General features: G+C 42.4%; 1 protein-coding gene across 1 annotated transcript in view; it reads right to left on the reverse strand.

The window, feature by feature from the left end:
• The window catches only part of GPR39 (G protein-coupled receptor 39), a 74,993-nt gene extending 60,023 nt beyond the window's left edge, over window positions 1-14,970 (reverse strand). The window contains exons 1-2 of the mRNA XM_042040456.1: window positions 14,805-14,970; window positions 13,722-14,734 (exon numbers count right to left, since the gene is read on the reverse strand). Of these exons, the coding sequence (XP_041896390.1) occupies window positions 13,722-14,589 (868 nt within the window). The 5' untranslated portion in view covers window positions 14,590-14,734; window positions 14,805-14,970. The remainder of the gene's footprint in view (window positions 1-13,721; window positions 14,735-14,804) is intronic.
• Window positions 14,971-21,730: the final 6,760 nt, after the last annotated feature.

Below are 21,730 nucleotides of genomic sequence, written 5' to 3' on the forward strand. Positions count from 1 at the left end.
CAAAGATACAATTAAAAAATCCCTGAACTTTTAGTAATAAATAAGTTGCAAGTTCATAGTATAGAAAGCAGAATAATTACTCAACTGCTTTAAATAAATCGTGGTACCCTAATGCTAATCAGCTTTAGTAACCTCAAAAAAAAGGAAGTGAATATACATTCATTTATATTCATTACCTAGGCAGGTTTTCTATTTTAGGAAAGCAGAGGGGTTATCATGAGACTTTTGTTTCTATTCCTCCCATAGAACATCAGTCCTTGGATCAAAAGCATAATGTTTCACTTTAAACAGGTTTTTTCTTGCCTCAGAATTTTCTCCTCAAAACTGCATTGAGCAAAAGTGATCAGAACCATTGATACATTAAAATAGTAGGAAAACTAAATAAAGAAGGTTTGAACCCTAGGGACACTTTACTTTCTCAGTGCTGCTTCAAAGGATAAAGAATTTGAAAATCGTGATGTAAAGATGGCAATTATTCCTGACCTGAAATGACCTGAAAGCAGAGTTCAGTAGAGTTCAGTCAGCAAGAATTTTGCCTCACAACATCTGAAATGCTTTTAGCCCGACTGAATTCAGTGCGGTGATCTCCAGTGAAAACTGACAAGTGTGGTGTTTGCCCCACTCTCCAGGCTCTTGGGGATTTGCTGGACATGTCTTTTCCCAAAATATGCCTGATTCTGCTTAAAGACTAAACCAAACAAGCCAAAAACCCACCCTGCTGCTCAGTGGGAGCAACGTGGCCTGAGATGCAGCACGTGGATTGGTGAGAAGGGCTACTCCTAATTAGTCAATAATGCCATGTAAATATGTTTATATACATATTTAATGTCTGTGGGTGTAGACCTAGATCATTTCAGCATTCCCTGGTGTCAAAAAGCCACATTTTGTGGTCACAGGAACCCTGAGGGAAGCAGACGTGGCTTTTCTCTCAGCTGGCTGCTTTCTTTGAGCACCTGACTCCAGGTACTGGGTGTTGCATGGCAAGGTCAAATATACGATGTGTACACACTAAGGGAGGGCTTAGTAATCAGTGCCAACCAGAGAGTAAAACATTCCCTCAATACAACAGGAAAACCCAGGTCATCTTGGCTTCTCTTGAGCCATTCAGTGCAGTTGTCCTACTGCTTTCTCCTGCAGGGCTGGCTAGTGGGCAGGAGAGGCAAGGAGCACACAACAAATTTACTTTCAGAGTGAGAAGAAGTCCCTTCCCAATGACTGCTTTGTGTTCTAAGGCAAAGAGAATGAGAAAACTAAGCATCCCAGACATCCAAGAAAACTACATATTTTCTTCTTGTCTTTGTGGTTCTTAATTTGGGGGGTGGAGGGAGTTTTGTTTTGGTCAGTTGGTTTGGTTTCATTTGGTTTGGTTTTGGGGTTTTTTTTGTTATTTTTAAGGCAGTTCTTCATTAGAATGTAGCAGAGCATCCTGCTTTTGATGAAGCACAATGGCCAAGGGGTCAGGCTATCAGTTTCAACTAATATAAGACAATTCAAGTGAAAAGTGATATATCTGAAAGACAGAAAATAAAATGCAGAGCTTTATTATCAAGAAGGTGAACCAGAAAATAGCATACAAAGATATGCAGGAAATTCAGTAGCAAGGAGAAAGGGAGATTCACCTAAGCACTGCTGTGGACAGGAGACCCAGCCAGGGCTCAGACTACGAATGTAAAGGACTATTCCCTAAGACTACTTGGACCAACATCAGATAGCTTTAATTTTTCACTGATGTCTATTAAATTGAATTAATGCAATGGAGCTGTCTCAAGCCCCAAGAGGCCCCTGGCACAAGTGCCAGCTCCAGGAGCACTCCTGTGTGATTTCCATTCCCAACCAGAAACATCAGTGTTTCATGGAAGGCTTGCAGGAGCCCACTGCAGTTCCTTGACGCTGTCCATGCAGTGTGGGCAAGCTGCCTTCCTCTTGACATCTTAACAAATTCAGGAGCAATTCTTCACCTTGATTGTTAAAGACTAAAACCAAAACAACCCTAATCAATTACAGCATTCAAGGCCCAGGAGGAAATTTAAAAACGAGCTCTCAAGGTCAGGGATTCAGTGGAAATAGATCCTTGCTGACAAGAGGCAGATCTTCCCTGAGCTGATGGCTACATCTGCAGGATAACTGCACCACGTGTGTTTTCAGTGTGTTGAAGCAGCAAACAGGAACACAGGCAGCTGATTGGCAGCACACAGAAGGGTTAACCTTAACATTCCATGACAGAACGTAACCCAAACACGGTCTATGATATTGAGTCTGAAGGGAAAAGAAATCAATTCTGGTTCCCGTGGGTAGGATTTCACCACTTGATTAGAGAAAGAAATGAATCTTTAAAGCATACTTACAGGAAAGGTATTTTCCATTTGCATGAAAGATGGGGATGGCTGCCTCCCAAGTTAATGAAATCAAGTCTTCTGTGCCTGTTTGAGGATTTCACCTACTTGAATTATGCAAATATCAAATATAGCTTCATTGTATGAAACTTCAAAATGAGAATGCTATCCATACATATCCAGGGGGGCCAAAATAATATCCCCACTTCCCAAATTTAACATTGTTTCATTGAAGGCCAGCAAGAGGTTTTGAGTTGGTCCTACAAGATTGTGTTCCAGCTGTGACAGTCAATTTAGAGGACATTCCTGCCTGTCAGCAAATAAGCATTAAGTCATTTTAAATTTCACCTCCATTTGATAAGGTTAAAGCAATTCTCTCTTGGAGATAGAGGCTCAGAGGCAGGGTTTTGAACGGTACTCATCAGGCACAGGGAGGCTGACAGCCCTGTGGGCTTGGAGGAGGGCACCAGGGCGGGCTGGCAGAGTGGATCTGGGCAGCAAGAGGAGGAGCAGCACAGAAATATCTTACCCTTGAGTCAGAGACCAAAGCACAAAGGAAATGGGGCCCCCACCTACAGGCAGGGATCTGGATGTGTGCCAAGGGTGACCTGTGTGGTCCCAGGCCAGCTTTCTCAAAGTTTCCTTTTGGCAAAAGGTATTTGAAAATGAAAGGTATCTGAAAATGTTCAGCTTGCTTAGGCTTGCTGCACCTTCCTTGCAAGTTCAACAGTGGCCCGAAGGAGGATACTGAGTCACACAGGCCACACCAAGGAGCAATAAACATGACCTTTTCCTTCCAGCCCAGAGGAATCCTTGTCTTTATGGCCAGAGATATGTCTCCACTCCCAGCACAGGCAACCACACCACAGACTTGCAGAAATGGTCACATTTTGTACCCCAGAAACTGAACGAGTTCAGTCCAGCTCTCTGCTTGGAAAACTGTCCCTGAACATGTCCTTCTCATGATTAGAAATTTTCTCATTTCTGTCTGTACTCATTCATGGCCCCTATAGACCTATTAGTTCCTGTGCCAATGCTCTCATTTAGATCAGTGGAGAGAACATGGCAATATTTTGTAATATCAGAGTGTTTGCACTGTAGGACAATGTTTCCTAAATTGTCAATATGTACTTAGTAATAGAAAAGAATGCATTTAAATGTTGGCTTGGACCAGAAGACAAATAGAGAGGGGACATTTGAATTCCAAAACTATCAAAAAGCTCTTCAGAATTCAGTAGACGTGTATCTGAGCAGGAGGTAGGAAAAGGGAAGGGAATCAAGCCAATGGAAAGCTTCAGTCTCCAGACATTAGCTTGTAACGATGAATTCCCAAGGCTGCCTCCAAGTACACCAGGTGGGGAAAATTTTCTAAGAAAGGGCACAAGAGAAGCACTGAAGGCAAGAAGAGGGATACAGTCACAAACCTCCACAGGCACAGACACTGCTCCAGCTGAGGGTGATGGCCCTTTGTGCCCACCAGGCAGCAGTTTCAGAAGAACTCTCATTTTGCTCTTCTATTGCTGTTCTTTGATTGGGTTTTTTTAATAGCAAGTCCATACTCAACCTGGATTTAAAGCTCTTTAAATTTGGACTTAATCAGGGGTACTACAACTTTCAGACTCAAGTCTCTAGGCTGAAGAGGAAGATGTGTGCAGGCTGGAGGGAATTTTCTTGCTCTGCAACTGTAGGCAATTGCAAGCTGCTTGACATAACCTGACTTAGGCTGGGCTCCTTGGGCAGAGTCTGAACATGCACTGCAAGAGTGCCAGGCTTCACTCACTGCCCAGTGAGATCAGACTGATTGTGCCCAGAGTCACTCTGCATACTACTGTTTCTGAATTCATTTTGCAAGGTTTTCAAACCAGGGTACAAACCAGACCTTCTTCTTTCCTTGGCACCCACTGCCCCACTGCATTTGCTGATAAAGCCAGCTGTATTCTTCAGTTTGCCACATTAAACAATACAACCTCATTTTAGCTTCTGTTAAAGATCTCTCTCCCCATTCTCCAGTCACCTTGGTAGGGTTTTTTTCCTCCAACCTCAACATGGGTGGTTACACATTGCATTTTTTCAAAAGTCCAAGTTTAAAAACAAATATATTCTAAACCATTAAACTTCAGTAGCTAAGTTGCCCTTTTAGAATCACCATCCAAGATTTCAAAATTATGTGCATGTCTGAAAACGCCAATACGTGCTTTTACACATTTTGGCAGAAGTTGATGTCATCATTACTAGCACTAGAGCTTAGGTATTTTGGCTTTCAAGACAAAACAATCCCTTAAATACCATCTTTTGAACACCTGTGACACAACCCATTTCACCCATTTTAGACAAGCATTTCTTTCAAGCAATCAGAAAGGTCTGTTGAGTAAACCTGTGACAGAAAGTCAGAAGGCTTTTAGCAATTTCACTGTCTGAAGGATAAGGGCAAGCACCAGCGTGCTTGCTTTTGACTTCTGTTTGACCTTCACCACACAGCTCTGGTTCTTATCTAATGGTTAAAACTCTGACATGTTTAAAGTTGTGCTCACGAGAAAGACTGTTTGAACACCTGTGTACTCTGTTGCTGACATACTGCAATCTCTAGCTACCCTAAAAGTTTTATTCTGATTTTTGGTTCGGTCTTAGCAGTTTCAAGAACTCTCTTTTATAGATATCCTTAAGCATTACTAAGAGATTCAGCTGGAGAGGACCTTTATTCTCAGTGCCTTTATGGGACAAATTTTGCTTTATTTTCAAACTCAGGGAGCTCAAACGTTGTCTTTACTGGAGAGAGAGACAATGTGAAGCACGTTAGAATTAGAAAGGAATTAGAAAATCAGCAAGTACTAGAGCCTATCAAATGAGACACATTTTGGCACACACAACAGAGGTAAGTACCACACCCAGAAATGAATAGCTTTTTTTATTGAAAAAATTATGTGGGGGTAGAGGGGTGTAGGGAAAAATAACCAAAATTTGATGGAGAGCATTTCAAGCAATTTTTTTTTCTCTTGTCTACTCAAAATTTTTGTTTTACCATCTTAAAAAGCTCATGTTCCTGTACTTAGCTGAAGGCAGACAGATTACTTGCCTGTTTTGGTGTATACAGAAAGTTTCATCTTAAAAGCAGACATACTGGGACCGACCTAGGACTCATCTGCCCATTAATTTCTCTCTGTGATGATCCCACTTAGACATCTGCAGGAAAAGGAACAAGAACAGAGGGATTTTCCTGTTCTATTTGCACCGAGGTCTTGGCACCCAGCAATATCAGGACTTTCTAGAGTGGAGATCACATATTGTTCTTGACAGCACTATCCTTCAAGGTTATGTTTAACCTCTTTAGGAGCTCATTTTTACATCTGGCCTCCACAACAGCGAGTTTCACAAGGTGAATTTTGTGCCTTATGGTAAAAAGACTAGAATAATTGCAGTTACAGCAATCTAATAGAAGGCCTATGTATGTACTGATCTCCAGGGATTTGGTTATGAAGGAGCAATCAAGACAGTCTTCTAATATTTCTTCAAATCAAAATCACCTTCAGCAGCACCATATCAGACATCCCACAAAAACAAAAGTCTGGGCATGAGGTGGCTGCTCGTTTAGCTGTGTAAGACAGTCATTATGCTGAACAAAAAGCAAACTGGCAATAATATATGGAGGAGCAAATCAAGGTGGATTTGCAGAAATGCTGCATGAACAGGGACAAAATATTTACACTACCCTTGAAAAGGGGCTGAGCTCTTTTGCAAGGTTCAACTAGAGATTGGAGCAGAACATCTTCCTGAACATCTGTGTAGATGCTACCAAATCAAACATGGGAAAAGAAAGCCATCTACACCGAGGACAAGGATGGATGGCTAAGAAATGTTATCTTTTCTAATGCATGCCTGGTTTTTTTGTACTGATGATTAAAGTTTAGTTTCCTGGTAATTGTTACACACATGCACCTGTTTGCAGGTGGTTGTCAAGTGCTTTCTGAGCCTCACAGAAATCGCCCTGCATGTTTCTGTAACAAGAATACACCTGCTGACAAATCCCCAACTCTAACTTCATATCAGCACTATCAACTTAAATTCCTTATTCTAAAAATTCCTAACAACAAAAATGCTAGGTGCTTTTAAGAGGGAATTAATGCAACAATGAGAAGCTTACAGACAGCTTAAGAGGAAACACAGAAAAGTTAGCTCATCACGGTACCAGACCTCTTTCTCAGTTTCACCTTTCCTTGTAAGTCACAATTCGTAAGATGAAAAGGCTCTTGGCAAACTCATTTAATCCATAATATTCTGACCCTGATATTACTCATCCATAGCAGGGATCAGAAGGATAACTGCTTTCTCACCTAAGCAGCATAAGCATGCTTATGGTACCCTCAAAAAGGGCTAAAAATCTGCTACAGCACATTGATAAACAGTTGAAAACTGTTTACCTTCAGTGTTTTAGGAATCCAGCTGCAACAATGAGAGGGAAGAAAATAGTATTTAAGCTGTTAGTCATTTCTCAGTTTCTTACATAAATGTTGTAAACCAAGAAGTTATGTAGGATAATCATAGAATGGTTTGGGTTGGAAGGGACCATAAAGTTTATCTTACTCCAAGCCCCTCCTAGACCTTCCACTAGACCAGGTTGCTCCAAGACCACTCCAACCTGACCTTGGACACTTGTCCAAATCCCTTTGGGTGGCATCCTGTCCTTCAGGTGTGTCAACCTCGCCATTCAGCTTGGTGTCACCTGCAAATGTGCTGAGGGAGCACTCGACCCCTCTGTGTCATTAATAAGGACAATAAATAACAAAATTTAAAGCTTCACTAACAAATGCACAGATATTAAAGTTCTTCCCCATTAAAATTCACAGGCTTGCAATCATTGTTCAAAGATAATGGACCCAACATCAGATAGGAAAACAAAAGATTTAATTATAGGAAATGTGGTATAATTTGAATATGAAAAAATAGAGGATTAGATAATGCATTTAGCTTTCACAGGTGAAGATTCCAGTAAATCATCTGCAAACTTCCCACAAATGACTCCTACCTACTGAAACTGAGGAGCTGCAAGAGCAATCTACATTTGAGATGGCACTTTGCTCAGAAGAGATAGCAAGAAAACAGAGAGAGAAACTGGAAAGTTAATGCTTAGACAATAGTCTCTTGACCAAAGAATAAGGGCTGTGTTTGTCTGAGGGTTGTCTCCCTCAATCTGCTTCACACCTGTAGCAAAATCTGTGCTTCTCCACTTTGAGAGAAATAAATCTCCCTGCTTTCTTATCCACTCTGAAGAAAAAGACAGTTTCCAAGGCTTCTGCTTGTAAGGGAAAGTGTGCTATGGAGGGTTTGCCATGACACAGAGTGTATTTTTTGGAAGCTGAGGTGACACAGCCAGTCCTCAGCACCCAAAGGTGGCACTCCCCTGCCTGTTCCTTGGCTCACGCTGCCACAGTGAGGGATGTCGCCTGCACTTCTCTAATTCCTTCTCTTAGCATACACCTAGGAGTGCCAGAAGAACCAAGGGCCACTAGGTTTATTAGCTACAGCTTATAAGAGAGAGAGAGAGAGATTAATAATATAAAGTTTAAGGCCAACACAGGTAATGGTCTTTAATGAGGTTTAAAGACTTTGGGCAGCTGCAAGAACAGGGCAGAAGTACTTCAGGAATCTTGGCTGTGCACTTATTCTCTGGGCAGCTCAGACACTGAAACATAAAGAACCAAGACCTCTAGGTCTTCGACCTTCAGACCAGGTGAGATACCATCTTCCTTGCAGGCATCAGGGGAAAGACAGAAGCGTGGCCACAGCTTTGAAAAAGCACCAGTAAAGCACTCATTGTCCTCATGGGCTTCTCATGCAAAACCAGCACTCAGATGTCCCCAGAGACCATACCTGCCAAGATATCATATATGGACAATTATGTGGGTTACACTAATGGTGAGTCTGGTCCTCTGACTACAGTATTTGCAGGGTGAGGTTGTTTTCAAAGCTGCAGACTTTTCATGCAGAAGCAATTTTTAAGTACTCTAATGAAAAGTGTAATCACACATTGATTTTTCCATTAAAACTACAAAAGTCTTAAATACCTTGGGGGTGCTGGCCTCAATTAGTCCCTATTCTTCGATTCTATTTCTCTTGGTGCTGTTTTCCATCCCTCAGTGTAGGAGGAAAGGAAGACTGTCTACTTATTCCGAAAGCACAATCTTCTATTACATGAGTCCAGTTAAAAGCAGTAGATAAATTGCTTTCTGTACAATAGGGAGGAAAATTATGCTGGGCTCTCCCTATGTTCCTTTTTAAATTGCTGTGTGGGAAACGTGAACATACAGAGGTCTGGATTTTGGAAATTTGCCTTGAGTCTGTTTTTCTGTGGGGACTTTTTTTAAACTGACAGAAATTCCCCCGCTCTTGAGAGGAGATTATTTGTACGCAATTGCCCTGAGAAGCCATCATCCCTCAATGCAGCCTCATTGTCACCTGTTGAAAAGCTGAGCTTCAGTTTTGTGCTACCAGCACTGATTGGTTTTGCTGTAGACACCAGGTTAATGCTTTTGCAGAGAAGAGGAAGGCAAATTTTACCAAACACCAGCAGGAAAATATTTTTCTTTTATCTCCCTTCCAAGAAGCACGACCGAAAAGAAAAACTTACTGGTTACAGAGGGTGGATGCCCCACAATGCTGAGTGGCCAGGCCCTGGTCTGATGGTCTATGTGTTTTGTGTTCCCTGCTCAGCCCCTGCCACCCATTGCTGTGCTCTGAGTCTCCTACTTGTCTTGAGTAACTCAAAGCCCTGCTCAGGAAAACATATGGATGGAAACGCCATCTGAAGCACAGAGATTAAAATCACATCCAGCCCGCAGCGTACTCATCTTCAGACACGTCTCCAACAAAGTGCCTGAAGAAAGGCAGCTCGATGGAATGATTAAAGAAATGAACCAAGAGGAGTCAATGAAGCTGAGTTTAAAGAACATGGGCTGGAGTTGTGTTCTGGGATCCCATAAATTAGATTGTTCTTTCCATTTTTTTTCTATCCCTAACCTCTACCTTTTTCAGTAAGGAAAAAACCCAGCCAAATTCCAGCCTATGAAGAAGCATTTAATTTTCCTATAACAGAAGTCCCACCATTGTCAAGTTACACTGTGCCTGAGTCATATCCAGATGACAGCCATGTATTTTTCACAACTACTTGAAGTACTCTGAAGTAATTTGCCTCCTGAAATTTGCCAACTGCCTTACAAAATACACTTCCCTAGTGATCTTTGGAAAGGCTATTCCTACACACAATACCTTTATTCTGAGCAGAGCATTAAACTGCCAGCAGTAGTATATGGAAAGAAAATGGTGCTCCATCTTAAGTTCTAAGACATCCTTTTAAATTCTGAGTCAAGGTTTTGTCAAGATTTAGCTTATGTCTTGGTACAGCTGTTCATGGTGTTTACAGAGGCTTTGGTGTTTTTATAGACTAGCCTGGCATTGTTTCAACAACAGCCACCAAAAAAGTGGTATGCCCTTGGTCAGGTCTGACTTCCCCCTGCCTAGATTTTCCAGTCCTTCCCTTTTGCCCATTTTCTTTTTTTTCTTTTTTTTTTAATTTTATTTAGAGACAGGAGCTCTCTTTCATTCCATGGCACTCACCAGAGCCTCAGTAAAGCCTCTGGCTACTCTTGCCCTGTAAAGCAGACCAGACCTGAAGTTATCTGTACCATACCACATCACAGGAAACCACCACTGCCACTGCCTTCAGGTTGACACTGAGTGTATTTGACACACTTAAGTGTTAGACCATGTAAAAAAAATTGAAAAACCACCACCCACCACTTCACTGCCTGTCTCAGATGGAGGCACTGCCACAGGTCATAACAAATTCCTTTGCCTGCTTATTAAAGGAGCTGCAGGATATTTGCTGTCCTGGCAAAATTCATCCTATGTCAGATGGTCCCAAAAGAAGAAAAGTTGCAGTTCTGTAGAGGTGGGAAAGAGAGAGCAGTGGGAATTTCCTGCCTCACATGTCCCAGGGGAGCTGATGGTGCTGGGCTGGTACCAACAGGGCCGCCAGTCAGGCAGGTCCAGCATCAACTCTGGCTCCTGCTGACTGCTGCAGCTATGGCAGTGCTTTAATGCACCTCCACCAACACTTCCACAGCAGCCAGACTACTTTGATATTTCTCTTTTCTGGATGGAAGATCTCGGGAAGGACAGATGTTTCATCATGGACAGGAGACAGAAAAATACTGCCCAGATGTCAAGTGGCAAAGCACCCACCGTGCCCAGCAGCCTCCAACTCAGTGGAAATGCAGGAACAGAGGAGTGGTGCTCCAAAGGGCAAACTGGAAGTGTATAATACAAAGAAAGAGGATGTAGTAGCACTAATGGACTCTCATTTCAATGTCTTTACTGTGGTAGGCTTGAGGCTGCTTTATGCAAAATGATCAAGGCTTTTAGCAGAAGCTGAAACTGCAGCTGCCAAGGGAAACATCACAAGCTTTAGAGGCGACACCATTTTCAGCTGGGATCGTCACAACTCACTTTGTTGTAGAGGGCAAGTTCAGGTGAGTCAGATCCAGTGTGCTGACAAACCAGAGTTGGTTTTGTACAAATGTGGTTCTGTACAATGACCAAGATAAGAAGGGTGCAGCCATGCTCACAAAGTGATCGAGCACTGCTGGTGGTGCTTTCCCTCCAGCAGCTTGTGTGGGGGCTTGTCCCATACTGCTCCCCTTTCCCAATGCTGGCACTTCAGAAAAATTTTTAACTTATTTTCAGCTATGGAAGTGCATTTTTTTGGTAATATTCATAATTTATAGTTACTGCACTTGTTGGGGCTCTCTTTTACAGAATCCTACCTTTACATTCTCTGTGTTTGCTACAACCCACTTATAATATTTATAATAATAATAAGACATATAATTCTCCAAACTCACCCTTTCTTGAGAGCTCTCTGCTAGAGTGCAGGGGCCTCAGCTCAAGTGTTGGAGCAGCAAGATGTCCCCAGTGGCACCTTGTGACCATTTAGGTGGTCACTGCCTTCATGGCCATCAGAGAAAGATAAGATCAAGTAGCCACAAGGACTAAATTGATCCCTGTCAGGGTGTGCCAAGCATATTAAGATGTTTTAAATACTGTTAAAAGCTTGGATTTCATTTAGGAGCCATCAGCAAAGTGTTTTCATTAGTATGGCAGCTACTCAGTTTCTGCAGTGGTGTGACCCCATCCAGAGCCTATCCTGCAAGCATCAATACCACCTATGGCCAGTAATCTTTCACTTTCAACATTTACAATTAATTTCCATGACTGGTCTCGAGTGCCACACAATAACATGACACTAAAAAAGCATTAGTTCCTCCCCGTGTCATCCTCTACTTAGCTTTTTCTCATCGTCAGGAGATTTATGATTTTAATCTCCATTTTATAGAACTTATCACTTTCAACAACCAGAAGAAAATGCTAAATTGTTTTTATTGCTGTTCGACATACAAAGACATGATGCTGTATACTGTCATTTACATTTCACATTAAAAGTGAAATATGCTGCGAATGCGCAAGTATTGGTTTTAATTTGACCCATCTGTTACATGAAAAACAAAGAGGACTTCTAAATCACAACATTTAAATTCAGCGATTTGTAAACAGTTTATATGTTCATTTCTTCTGGGTTAAAACTGCCCTAAAGCATCACTCTTATGAAATCTCCAAATTAAATTGCTTTGCATTGTTCTCAGAAATGCAAGCTGGAGTTTCTTCCTCCTCAGTTTATTAATTTATTCCCCAAGCCAAGTAAATTAGCAAGACTTGTATTAAGAGTCTTGCCACTGAAATAATTTTGGGGAATTCACACAAGTATCTCCTGCCTCCAGAAACTGAGGAAGTGTCAGATACACTGGGTGGCAAATTCCCTTATCATAAAGGGCAAACCAGTTGCTTTCATTTATTCAGCACTTTTGCAAGCAGCACTGCATCTGCCTATTCCATGCTAGAGCACCACGAAGAATAACCAAGAAGGGGAAGAAAAGTCAGGGCAATTTACCTTCCCCTCTCAACCTAGCCAGGATTTGTATCTTAGACTGGGCTTTAATGCAGCTGTGGTAATGTACAAGGGGAGGGAGACCCACAGACACCTAAGGATCCCCCAAGCAGCACTTCAAGAGCAGGTATCTTTTTCTGCTTTGTGCAACAGGTGTATTTAGCTACCCTGCTGTGCCTCTGCCCCAGAAATCTGTACTGTCACTGGAGTGAGGGACAGAGAGCCCTTTCAATAAACCACATATGGGGCCTCTCAACACCTTGTGAGAGGAGATGATTTCTTCATTTCATGGCAGCTTCGTGGCGTGCCACAGACCATGGCAAAAGCAGGACTAGGTGAAGAAGCAGAGAATCCTCAGGGAAAAAAAAAATAAAAGGAGGAAAAAAGTGATACAAAATCTAATCTACTTAAATTTGTAGAAGTGGAGAGACCCATGAATTTCAAGTCCCTCTCTGCCGTATCAGTCAGAGCACCAAAAAGCAACACAGAAATACTGGGTCTACAGTGCATTCTTACTCTAGATAGTTAATTTACTACATCCAGCATCATAATAAGCAACCCAACAAAACAGGAACCAACAGTAATGCAGCCAGGGCATGATTAAGGGTGCCTATAAAACTATCAACAAACATGGAGACTACATGGATCACTGCCCAGAAAGATTCCAAGTTGGTGAGATGACAGCCTGATTAATTTTTTGTCTGACAAATGTGGTGAGAGAGATCAGAATCAAACATAATTTCAGGGTTACATGCCTTCAAATAAAACCAGAGGAAAAAAAAAAAAATCAAAGAGGGCAACCGCAATTTGTGAAACCAAATCGACTCTCCAGTCCAGCTTCCTTAATGCTCAGATGCAACACAGCCACCACTGCTGAGGCTAAGCAAGAACTCTCCAAGGAGCATTCTGAATTAACAGGGAAATGCCTTCAGAGAGACACAAGCTTGAGATCTTGCAAGACAGTCTTCCCTCCCATCAGCAGCCTTACTAAAAACACCCATATTTGTCATTTAGTGGCAAAACATCCAAGTAGAGCTACTTTATATCCAGGCAACTGTTGCCTATTGCTACCCCAAAGGTCAAGCTGCAACAGCCTGTCACCCATATTGCTGCACGTAGGCATGTAATAAAATCAAAGAGAAATAGCAGACAGTAAATGGATTTTTCCTTCTTCCCTCCCACCTGTTCTAATGACAAAAAGAACCAAAAATATACAGAAAGATCAGGCTTCTTAAAATGCATCATCACAACCAAAAGTGTTATCCCTCATTTTGTACCACTTTCAAATCACGTTTCCCCTTTGGGAGAGCTTGGTGAGATAAAAACGGAGGTTTCTGGGCTTTCTTGCCATGTGGAAAGGGGGTAGGGGAGGCAGACTAGGATGTGGCTCTTACCCAGGAATAAAGTGATCTGTTTCCTGGAGCTCTTGCCCTCTGAACTTTCACTTTTCCTTAGGTACTTCTCCTGGTGTCTTAGTCCACCCTTCACTGCCACAGTCCCTTCCTTGTGGATCATCAGGGCTTTCATCATGCTGTGGCACATGAAGGTGACAGATCCCAGTGCGATGATGTACACAGCAAAGGCGCTGAAGATGCTGGCTTGAAACAGAGACCACTTGGAGGAGAGGTTGGTGCAGATGGTCATGTTGTGCTTCAGCTCAGGAATGTAGTGCCTGGGAGTAGGTCTGACACAGGAACTCACTCTCTGGTAGCCCTCGATGATCTCCAGGGGATATTCTGTGCCCATGGCAAAGAGCAGGGGCAGAGCCACTATGACAGATGTGCCCCAGACAAAGGCGATGAGCAGCTTCACCGTGCGGGGTCCAGACACAGCCTTGAACTTGAAGGGGTGGCAGATGGCCACATACCTCTCAAAGCTGAGCGTGGCCACATGCAGCACAGTGGCATAGCTGCAGGCTTCGAAGAGGAAGTAGTAGAGCTTGCAGGCAATGTTGCCATTGGGGGCAGAAAAGGGGCTCCAGATGGCACTGTAGAATTCCATGGGCATGCCCAGCAGGATGACCAGCAGGTCGGAGCAGGCCAGGCTGACCATGTGGTCAGTGACCTCCTTCTGCAGGTAGCCTTTCCTCTGCAGGATCCTGGTGGCCTTGATGGTGATGCTGTTGCCCAGGAGGCCCGCAACAAAGATACAGACATAGATAAAAGCCAAGGTGATCTTGATCCCCAGAGCCACCTCAAACTCTGGGACGTGGCTGTGGTCGATGAGATGAGAACAGTCTGAAGAGGGTGTCTCTCCTGCCATGAGCAGTCCCAGGGTGGAGGAGGTGCTCTCCTGCCCTCTCCAACTTTCAAGTTCACAGCAAACAGGTCCTTCCTCACTCTGCCCCTCTCCCCGAGCCGCACATGTCCGAGCAGTCAGGTATAACGTGTGTCTCAACCAGCCACACCTGCGGGGTTTGTTGGTTTGTGAGCAACAGCCTCTGAGTCAGTCAAACAGGAAAGTGTTTCGGTTCTTACCTTTCTTTATGGCAAACGCCTCTTGCTCTTTTTGTATTTTCCTCCTCCTTTCTCCACAGGGTGAAGCCTCTGTTCTCCAGCCCTTCACAATGTGAACTGCTCTGCTTTCCACGCTTGCCTCTTCCCCTGCAAGCAAAGCAGCTTTTGGTCCTGGCCCCAGCAGAAGGAAGTCAGTCTGTGTGGTTATACTATTCTGTTAACCATTAACCAAAATCTTGGCTATCCTTAGTCACTGTCAGCACAGCAGGTTTCAGGAGAAGGGGAAAAAAAATAAAAGCGAGCCCCTCATATCTGAAATTCACTTCCACTCACAGGACGAGGTGTTTCTCCTAAAGCTGTGGTTTGGTTATCAGGCTGAATGTATGAACAGTGCTGAAGAGAAAGTATGTCCTCATGAGTTTAACATTCACTGGGCTTCAGACTTCACTACTGTATGTGCTACTGCCCGCATGCTTCACTACTTCACATTTCCTCTAATGAAGACCTCAGCATCTGCAGTGCAGGTTATGGAGCTTGTGCAGCCACAGACTGATTTACATCAACAGGAGGTTCTGGTTTTCAGCTGCTGCTGCTAAACTGGCAGCTCCTTAAATAACTGATTAGAGTCTAAAGAGGTTTCTTGGAAGTTATAAAATAAGATGAGCTCTAAATTTAGACATGTGGATTGTTTCCCTTCAAAATTCCATCTTCTTAGATAACGGAATAACACAGTCAGTAATCCCAGTCATGACCATGCTTTCAAATAATCTGGACTAGCAGGGATGCAAATGTTCTTCCCCCTCCTGCATCTCACCCCAGGGGGAAAGAATTTAATGCGGTGTTTAGTTTTAGTTACAAACCATAGCAGTGAAGGCTCCCAAGGTAACCCCTGGAAACATTTAATTAGAGGGTGAGTATATGGATTAGGAGACCTTTAAATTACAGTGCAAAACAGCAGTACAGCTTTTGTAGCTGTAACAGAGAGAGGCCCAGCACAGTGATCTGCTCCAATACCAAATCTAAGAACAGTGGGTTCACAAAGTGATTTTTATTAACTAGACAAGCTCATGTGACACTTGCAGCTCATGATAAAAGAGAAACATTAGGAAGTTATTAAGCAGTCTCCTCACATTCAGTGGTTATCACTGTACCTCAGCAGCCCAAGTACATAATGAACAAAAGATGCCCAAAACAGGATAATCAGCACCTGTTTCTGTGCATTACTTATCCACTTCTGTTTCAGAAAAATCACCTCAAACCTTGCACAACTTCAAGCTGTGTAGTCCCAGTCATCTTTCCTTACGTTTGATAATTCACATTTGTTCTGCTCAGACAAGCTTTCTATTATTACCCCATTTCTTTCACTTAATTTTACTTTATAAAAGTGTGAACAAAGATTACATATGCATGACTGAATTGTGGAAATGAAGCTAATTAAAATTTGCTGCTTACCATCAAAAGGGAAAAGGGAGAGAGAGAGAGCAAAAGAGAAGGCCCAATAGGATTAGATCTCCCCCTTTTTTCCCACACCAATTATAAAATGCAGAACACAATTTTACATTTTCAATATTATCTTTAGAACATACACAAAGTTTATTAAGTTTCTAATAAAGAGCTGGTGCCACAAAGGGGATAGGAAGGAAAGAGACAATTGTGGATGATCATAGATGGAGACCATTAAAAATAAAAAAATCTTACATAGGTTACTGGATTAGATAAGCCAGGAGTGAGTATTCCAGAGTAAAATGCCTATCACGGGTGATTATAGAAAATATATCTTCCTGCAGAGAGACATTTCTCCAGAACTAAATGTGCTTAATGCCTCTTTGTGGCATGGAGGTTGAGAGGACATAGTCTTTACCCCAGTGGATGTGATACCAGTTTATAAACTTAGGGTTTCTGTAATGGTCCCACCTTAGGGATTTCATTAAGTTTTCCTTTGTATCTTGTAGCAGTGAATACCTTGAGTTATCTCTGTGTTGTTGCCTTTCCCATAGCAGTTCTGAAAGTGAATGTGGCCTGTGCAGTTGCACCTGGGAGAGCACTCCAGGGAGTCTCTCCTGACCCAATCTGTTGCATTGCACATCATGACTTCGGCTGCCAGCACTGAGGAGGAGGCAAGAGCATGAAGGATAGAAATGGCTGTATTTCTTTCTAAAATCAGCACACATGGATGCTGCACACTGCCAATCACTTGTCAGCCCCTTGGTAAGAAAGCTGAGCCTCCTGGGGGTGCAGATGCCATGGGCACAGGGTGCAGCTGGCTATGTGTGCCACTCCCTTGGCCTGTCCATGCTCACCCAAATGTTTGTAGTGATGCAGTTGTTGGTAAGAGACGACAAGAGGTGGGAGATAGAGAATCACGGAGATGGAGCACAGATTGTTGTTTATGTAGAGCATAAGGTGATTTTTCACCTTCAGAGATAATAAAGCTGCTGTGCTCACCTGCCCCAGTTTGTTACCCAACAGAGTGTACAAGGTTTCCTGGAGGGCTCTTTGCTTTCTTGCCTGGTCCTTGGATAACATCCTGGTGAAAAGCTTTTTGGGGCAGAAGAAAGCAGAGCTTTACCATCCACTGCATGAACACATCCACTGCATGAAGCTCCCCTTGTGCACCCTGTACAGCTCACCCACCACCTTTCATCCCGCCGTGCCTGTGGACCAGGCTGAGCAGGGGGCAGGAGGAGCTGCAAGGCAATCAGTCCTTGGCCAGCTGCTCATTAAAAGCCAGGTCTCCCAAACTCCTGATGAGGCTGGGCCCCCAAAACCAGCAGGTAGCACAAACTGTAGCTGGAATAAATGTTGGAAAAACAAACCCAATGGACAGATGCTGTTGCATTTGGGTGAGTGGGTTGCAGATTAACCTTTTCCAGCGTGCGGGGCCATCGCTGCTCCCACCTTCCCCAGCGCCCTTCCCTCCCCTGCTGCCTCGGGGTGCAGGATCACCCGTGGCTCTTGCTCAATTACCATGCAGCACAGTGCCAAGCTGCTCTGACTGGCACACAGGCACTGCCACACTCGCGTTACCTCTGCAGAATTATTTCTCGATATCTGTGTTGTGAATATGCAAATCCACCTTAATTGGCTACGCTAATCACACTGCTCCGACTGGTTTCTGTTCTCAAACTGTTCAAGCTACTTGACAGGAACAAAGAAAATATCTCGGTTTCTTGCTTCCCTTAGCTTAAAAACTCTAAAACCTAAATGAAAAAGGAGAGCTATCTCAAAAGCAAAGAAAATGAGGCCGTGAAAAGGATTAAAATTTTTTCAGATAAAAACACACTGACTGTTTTTTTCTTGCCAGTCTTTACCATTCCCCATCTCAACAAACCTCTTGTCCCCAGAATATCTGTGATACCTTTGTCTTGCCAGTATTTGTTTAGAGAAAGTGAATCCTGGGCTTGTTCAATTCTCTTTGAAACACAAAGTAAACAAAATGAGATTTCTGCTCTGCAGAGGCAGCTACTCTGATCTGCACAGGCAGAGGGGAAAGTGCTGTGGGAATGAAAGGAAGAAGCAACAAAGACAAAAGTGAAATGTCCAAGTGATTTTAAATGTTTTAAGACATCAATTTGTGTAAGATAGCTCATGTTGGCTTTTAAAATTATTTTTCATTAGAAATTTAAATAATTAAAGACTGCTCTGAAATAACTTGAGGCTTCTTTCAGTTTTCTAGCATCTAACAAGCCTCCTTACCCTTAAGATCTCTTTGTATTCTTTTGGTGAGTTATTCTTGAATTATAATTTTCTTCTTTGGAAGATTATTTTGATAGTTAATTGTGGGGTATGCCCAGGCATACCCCACATTTAATATTATAAATAAATACAAGTCATTTGTGAAATTTATGTCTTAATCATTTCCTTAAGAGTTTGGGTTTGGGTGAAACAGTTTAACAACCATTGTGCTGCTAACTGCTTGGCTCCTTTTCTTTTGGTAGGATGAGAGACTGGGTTATGCAAGCTGGAGAGTGGATCTGCCGTGTAACCTGAATATCCATAATGAATTCTATTGGATTAGATTACCTCTACAAGGATGGCATACGGAAAGCTGCCATCTTTTATTCAGCAATGTGCAGTGTTACCTGCTGTAATGCCATCCTCTCAGAGCATTGTATTGTGTATGCTTATTTGGAGGATAGAGAAATTTGGATTTGGAAATAGGATTTCAAAAGTGCTTCCAGGATACACAGTGAAAAAGATCTCTGCTCCAAATCATTCCGTCTAAATAAATAGATGAAAGCGCTTCTCTGCTTGCAGTGTATTTTACAAATTGGCAAGCAACATGAGGAGAAACTGGTGACAGTGAGACTAAATGGTTTATCTAAGATACAGAAAATCTGTGCAACACCTGAGCCTCCTCACCAATACGCTGGATTCCTGCTAACTTCCTCACACGACCTGCAGCACCCAGACTGCTGAGCAAGAAATGCACTTACACAGGTCTTCACTGGCTGCTCTGGTGTTTGTAACTGATGCTAATTAATGATAATTTAAAACACAAGTACAGCACCAAAACACATAATTATTGTATGCAGCCATATCTGGAATTGTTGAACAATACACCACCTGCTGTCTGATCTCCCCAGTAAATGAAAGATGTTAAAGCTGTTCAAAGCCTTCACTCAACTGCGATGGTGTCTGAAGTAAACCAAATGCAGCAGGAGGTTTGTGGTTTGCTGTGATTAGGTGGGAGAGCACTTTGCCTGGCAAGGAAGTGGAAGGGTTATTGTTCCACTCCTGGAGTAAGGGAAGAGATGCACTTCTCTGTCCCTTGACACTGCAGGAGGTGTTAACAGGCCAAGAAGAGGCCACCAGTCATGGCCCCAAACTGAGAGCAGCTGATAAGACAGGCTGGAAAATGCAGGTAAAGCAAATCTCCTGAAATGAGATGGTCCTTTTTGCATCCTTTGGGAATGAGGCACCAAAGGAAATGAGTTTATTTATATCCCAGGCCTGATAAAGGAGCTGTAACTTAAAACCAAAATGAACATATACACTAAGCCTGGATCCCAATAAACACAAATCGACTGTATTGAACTCATATCCTAAAATATCTGTCAGCCTCCCCTCTGTCTGAAGCACAGTGGCATCAAGGCACAACATTTGGTTCAACAAATCACCACTGTGGGCCTTGGGGCACAATCCCCAGCACACTGAATCAAATCCCATTTTTCTCTGTGTGACTTCTAAATGGCCACCTTGTCCAAATAGACATTAATGGCTGCAAAATACAATTCAAAGCTCCTATTTGAGAGCATACTGAGTTCCTTATGCCATATTTTAAGTGAAATTCTTCTGTGCAGTGTACTTTTCCAGCTCATCTTTTAACAGAGGTTCACACTTTTGGATGCTGCTGTGCTACTGCCCTAGAATAAAAACCTGAGATTTCTTTCTCTGAATGTAGTTAATTGCTGAAAGTGACAAGACAGAGAGAACTTCTGTAAAAATGCATCTCACATCCTGAATTCTCCATAATTTTTGTTAAAAATCTGCAAGGTCGATAATCTATGGAAATGATTGTCACATGCTGGTACCAAAGCACTGCAATTCAGAGCTCATGCTTTTTTTTTTTTTTCCTAACAAACCAACAGGGAATCTTCATAAAAGGTGTTGATGGTTTAATCCTGGTCTCCTGAAAAATCTCTTAATAGAAATGTTAAACCTTACAATTGGAAGGAAAAGCAAAAATTATCTCCTTGCTTCTTGCACTCGCCATTTTATCACCATCAGGACTTGCCCAGCTGAGCTATTACAGAATCATTTTGCCTCTTTTCAGAACTCAGCTGATGGGGTTTAGCCTGAAGCAAACTAATGACAGCTTTTTGACCCAATTCTAAGGAGCCCTAGCAGCACATCACCACAGCAAGGGCACTTCTGTCACCCTGCTCTTTCTCATTTGCAATACATATATGATGCCAAAATTCAAAATACCCTTCTCATTTTAAGGATCTTGTATTTTACCATTATGTAGTTCATTCCCTTGCAGAAACGTCAACAAATTCAATTTCAAATAGCTTGTAAGGAAAAAGGCAGAGTGTTTCACCTGTTGCTGTGATCTGGGCTACAGCAGGTAGCAACAATCACCTCTGGATACAGCAAGAAAATTAATATTATACAGTAATTTATGCATATAGAAGATGCCACATCTCAGTTTCTAAGTAAAAGATGTAAATTCTGCCAGAGCTGAAATCTGGCCAGAATGCAGGGCTTCAGTTCTTCTTCTCAGCAGAAACACTAGGTGAATCTGGCTCCAGGACACCACCAGCTCACTGCTGACTTGTGGAGGTTTGCATTTTTCCTTCACTGCATTTTAGCTGTCATTGAAATGCAGAGGCAAATATTAACAGTGTAATGGGACTGTTTGGCAATTTAGCACTGTATTGACAAATGCAAGTCAAGCAAGGAAAATATAAAACAAACAAACCTGCAAGTGAGCTGATCTAAATTTAGAGGACACACTTTACTTCTGAGTTAGGGTTTGTATTGTTTGCAGTGCTTATTTCTGATGGCCCTGCACGGTGTGTGTGTGGTTCCTCATTTGCTTTGGGAATGCATTTATGCTCACTTTATCTGTGTACCTTCTTTTATTTCTGAAATGCTTGTATTAAACAATGACATGGGAAGTGGCTGGTCCCTGTGAGCTAAATCCTGAAACTGAACAGGGAAATAAATAGGAAATGGGATCCCAAACTGTTTATTTTACCTGTGTTTATGTGGTACTGCATTCTGTGCAAGTGGTTGTTTGAGCACAACAGGACCACCTATCAGAACATACTTGTGATCAATAAATTGTTATGACTTCACATAGTAGGTAAGTAGAGCTCTTCTGTTTTAGAAAAATACAAAAACTCCTTTGTCTGTAGCAAACCAAGTGCTTTTATATAAATTTTGAAGTATGAATTATATCAAGTTAATGTGATAATATTTTATTTATGCCTTTTTTTCTC

The sequence above is a fragment of the Corvus kubaryi genome, unplaced genomic scaffold (assembly GCF_017639235.1).
Source record: "Corvus kubaryi isolate FWS band 111438036 unplaced genomic scaffold, C.kubaryi_AGA036_p1.0 37396, whole genome shotgun sequence".
Classification (NCBI taxonomy): domain Eukaryota; kingdom Metazoa; phylum Chordata; class Aves; order Passeriformes; family Corvidae; genus Corvus; species Corvus kubaryi.